Raw genomic sequence first — 3,466 nt, forward strand, 5'->3', positions numbered from 1 at the left:
GAAGATAATGAAGAGGATGATGGGTGAAATCTTTTTGAAACTTGAGGGATCAATTTTGTTATTTTCACTAATGAAATTGACAAATATTACCTCAATTTTAAAATTTTTGAACACGCAATCCTTTTCTTGAGTAAAAATAAAATTGAAATCCTTTTCGGACTTATGCGATTTGGGGGTTACCATGATAGTCAAATTTAGTAACTTATCTTACCTTTTCAGGCCATTTGCCCTAAAAACTATGCCGAATAAATTCTCCCTAGACTCAAATTCCCAAAATTGTCTCCAATTAAGTAGATTTCATATTCGGCGATAATGAGTGTAATCCTCGTTGTGTACCTTCGTTTTCTCTTCTATTAGAACATGCTGCCTAACAATCTTAACGTTCTTTTAAACATCAAACTATATATAAACCAGGACACTCTAGCAAGAAACTAAAGAGCCTAAAGAAACCATTACAACGGGTGCAATAGCCAGTCGTTTAAACTATTACAATGCTTACCTTCACATCTAATCCACTAAATAAAATATATTCCAATATCATAAAAAGATACACTTTTTCAAAGGATTATGATAAAAAAAAGTAAGCTATTACGAAGCCTCCAAATCCTCCACAAAACTGATGCTACAATGACTTCAATCTGAGCTTTAATTGTAGCTTAATCCATCCTGTCTTCGATATAATTGACCCAATCAGTCCATGAGAAAAGGTTGGGCATGTCTCTGCCCAACCATAATCAAATCCTTGAGACCTTGACGATAATTATGTTGAATGAATACAAGAGAACGTAACATGTTCAAGAGATTCGATACCCGAAACACAAAGCAGGCATGCAATGGACTCAATTTCCAAACCTTTTTTTAGAAAGGTTCAACCGGGTCAGAAATTTATCAATAGCAAATTTCCACAAAAAACTTTGATTTTTCTTGGGATGAACGAGTTCCAAAAAAAGCTACTTTCCGTTGAACCAAGAATCTTGTTGTCAATATGCTTCCTCATCTCCAATAAAAAATAAGCTACTGCAAGACTCTTTACCCTTTATCACAATGTTGCAGGAAAATATCTTGAAGCACCTTAAAATTCGACTTGGTGATATAATAATGGCCACCGATAATTTTTCTGAGAAATACCACCACTGGTATGAAGGTGACCATCAGGTATACAAAGCAGAACTTGAGCATTTCGAACAAGAAATGGTAGAAGAGAACAATAAAAGCGAACCACCCAAGAGACACATAACTGTATTGATAAAACGCCTCGTCACTAAAGAAGGTCTCGATAAATATCAAGAATCATTCCGTAACGAAATTGAAATGCTTACCACTTGTAATCATCGTAATATTGTCACTCTACTTGGATTTTGTGACGAAAATTCCGAGATGATCCTCGTTTTTTATAAGCCTTTTAAGATATCCCTTGGTACTTTTTTAATGGATCTCCACAAGCCTATTTTTACTTGGGCACAACGTTTAAGAATGTGCCTTGATATTGCTTTTGGATTAGAGTACCTACACTACGGGATGGAAGACCAGAAGGCGATAATACATCGTGATATAACATGCAACTCAATCATTTTAGATGAGAACTTGGAGGCACGAATCGCCAACTTTGGTATATCCGTATTCCTTCCTCCGTATCAAAAAGACCATACTCTCTACCTCAAGACGGTTACCGGTCCTTATGGTCACGTGGATCCAGAATATGTGAAGACGGGCAAGTTAAAAAGAGAATCGGATGTATATAGTTTTGGAGTAATTTTGTTTGAAATTTTATGGGGTAAAACCGTGCGATCACATTTTAAGGATAGGGGAGAAAAGTTGCTATATGAGGTACAAAGATGCATCCGTGAAGGAAACTTAAAGGATATGCTAGATCCTATAATTAAGGAAGAAAGTAGTGATGGCTTTACCCTGAATAGAGGACCCAACCAAAATTCTTTGGATGCATTTTTGGAAATCGCAGTTGCGTGTTTGGTAGAAACTCAAGACAAACGTCCAACAATAAAAGTTGTAATCGAGGAGCTCCAGAAAGCATTATTATTACAAGTAAGTTACTGTTTTATAAACTGAACTTTTCTTTTCGTCTTCTCATGTATTTTAATTTAGTGTCTCATGTTGACAGGAAAACAACAAAGACACCCTCCGGATTTCACTTGAAGCCATTAAGTTAGCCACAAATAATTTTCATGTAGACAATTGTGTTGGCAGAGGAGGGTTTGGGAAAGTTTATAAAGGAAAACTTCCACAAATTGACAACATAATTGTTGCAAAACAATTGGATACAAAGAGTAATCAAGGGGATAAGGAATTTCGTAATGAGCTCCAAATTCTTTATAACTGTAAGCACAATAATATCATTAGTCTGGTAGGCTATTGTGATGAAAAAGATGCAAAAGTCATTATTTATGAGTATGCAGCCAAAGGAAGTCTTTATAGGTATTTGAGTGATGCACGTCTTAATTGGATGAAACGACTTAAAATATGTATTGGACTTGCAACCGCATTGAATTTTCTTCATACAGGAATAGGAAAACAAGCAACTGTTATACATAGGGACATCAAACCCGATAACATTTTGATAACATATGGCTGGAATGAAAAACTTGGTGATTTTGGGCTTTCCTTGATATGTGCAATAAACAATGAGACTGACTACGTCATTGATCGTGCGTGTGGCACAGCAGGATACTTTGGATCCACTGTACTCGGAGTCGCGTATCTTAACAAAAGAATCCGATATATATTCATTTGGAGTGGTTTTATTTGAGATCTTGTGTGGGAGATCAATGTTCGTGGGTGTGCCTCTACCAGTTTTCATTAAAGGCAAATTTAGGAAAGGAAAAGGAAAACAAGATGAACACGTATTTGAGAAAATAAAAGAACAGATCATGCCAGAAGCATTGAGTGTATTTCAGACTGTTATGACAATTTGCCTAGCGCAACCACACCAGCGGAAGCGAGGATATAATTTGTTTGAGACAAACTTGAGAGAAATAATAGAAAGCAAATAAGGTAACTGATAACACGACGATTTAATGTGGTTCGGCAAAACCCTGCCTACCTCCACCCCAAGAGTCTCCTTTATTCTTATAATATAAAAGAACCCGGTACAAGAAAAAGTACACTAAGAGTTAAACCCAAACCCAAGCCCCTTAGATTTTAGTATAAAATCTAAGTTTTCCGTACACTCTTTTATACTCCTTACAAGAATAAAACTCTCAACCTCACAAATACACACTCTCCGTTGATATTATTGATCAACTGTGTTTTTCCTTTGTGATCTTATTTTGTGGATGCCATATGCTCTTCTCAGCTCCATCTATTTATAGTAATTCTTTGACATGTGAAAACACATGTGTGAAAACACATGTGTGAAAACAATCTTACAAATATAGCCTAACTATTCCTTCTTTGACTTGTTAATTTGATCATGCACAAAATGTGAGTCACCCATTGTGGGCTACCGTCC

At 36.0% G+C, this 3,466-nt stretch overlaps 1 protein-coding gene across 1 annotated transcript; it reads left to right on the forward strand.

Moving 5' to 3' along the window:
* Positions 1-1,098: 1,098 nt before the first annotated feature.
* On the forward strand, positions 1,099-2,764 carry LOC139900645 (cysteine-rich receptor-like protein kinase 44). The gene is made up of 2 exons (XM_071883408.1): positions 1,099-2,043; positions 2,120-2,764. The coding sequence occupies exons 1-2, from the start codon at positions 1,099-1,101 to the stop codon at positions 2,762-2,764; spliced, it is 1,590 nt and encodes a 529-aa protein (XP_071739509.1).
* The last annotated feature ends 702 nt before the right edge of the window (positions 2,765-3,466 follow it).

This window comes from Rutidosis leptorrhynchoides, chromosome 3, assembly GCF_046630445.1.
Source record: "Rutidosis leptorrhynchoides isolate AG116_Rl617_1_P2 chromosome 3, CSIRO_AGI_Rlap_v1, whole genome shotgun sequence".
Taxonomy (NCBI): Eukaryota; Viridiplantae; Streptophyta; class Magnoliopsida; order Asterales; family Asteraceae; genus Rutidosis; species Rutidosis leptorrhynchoides.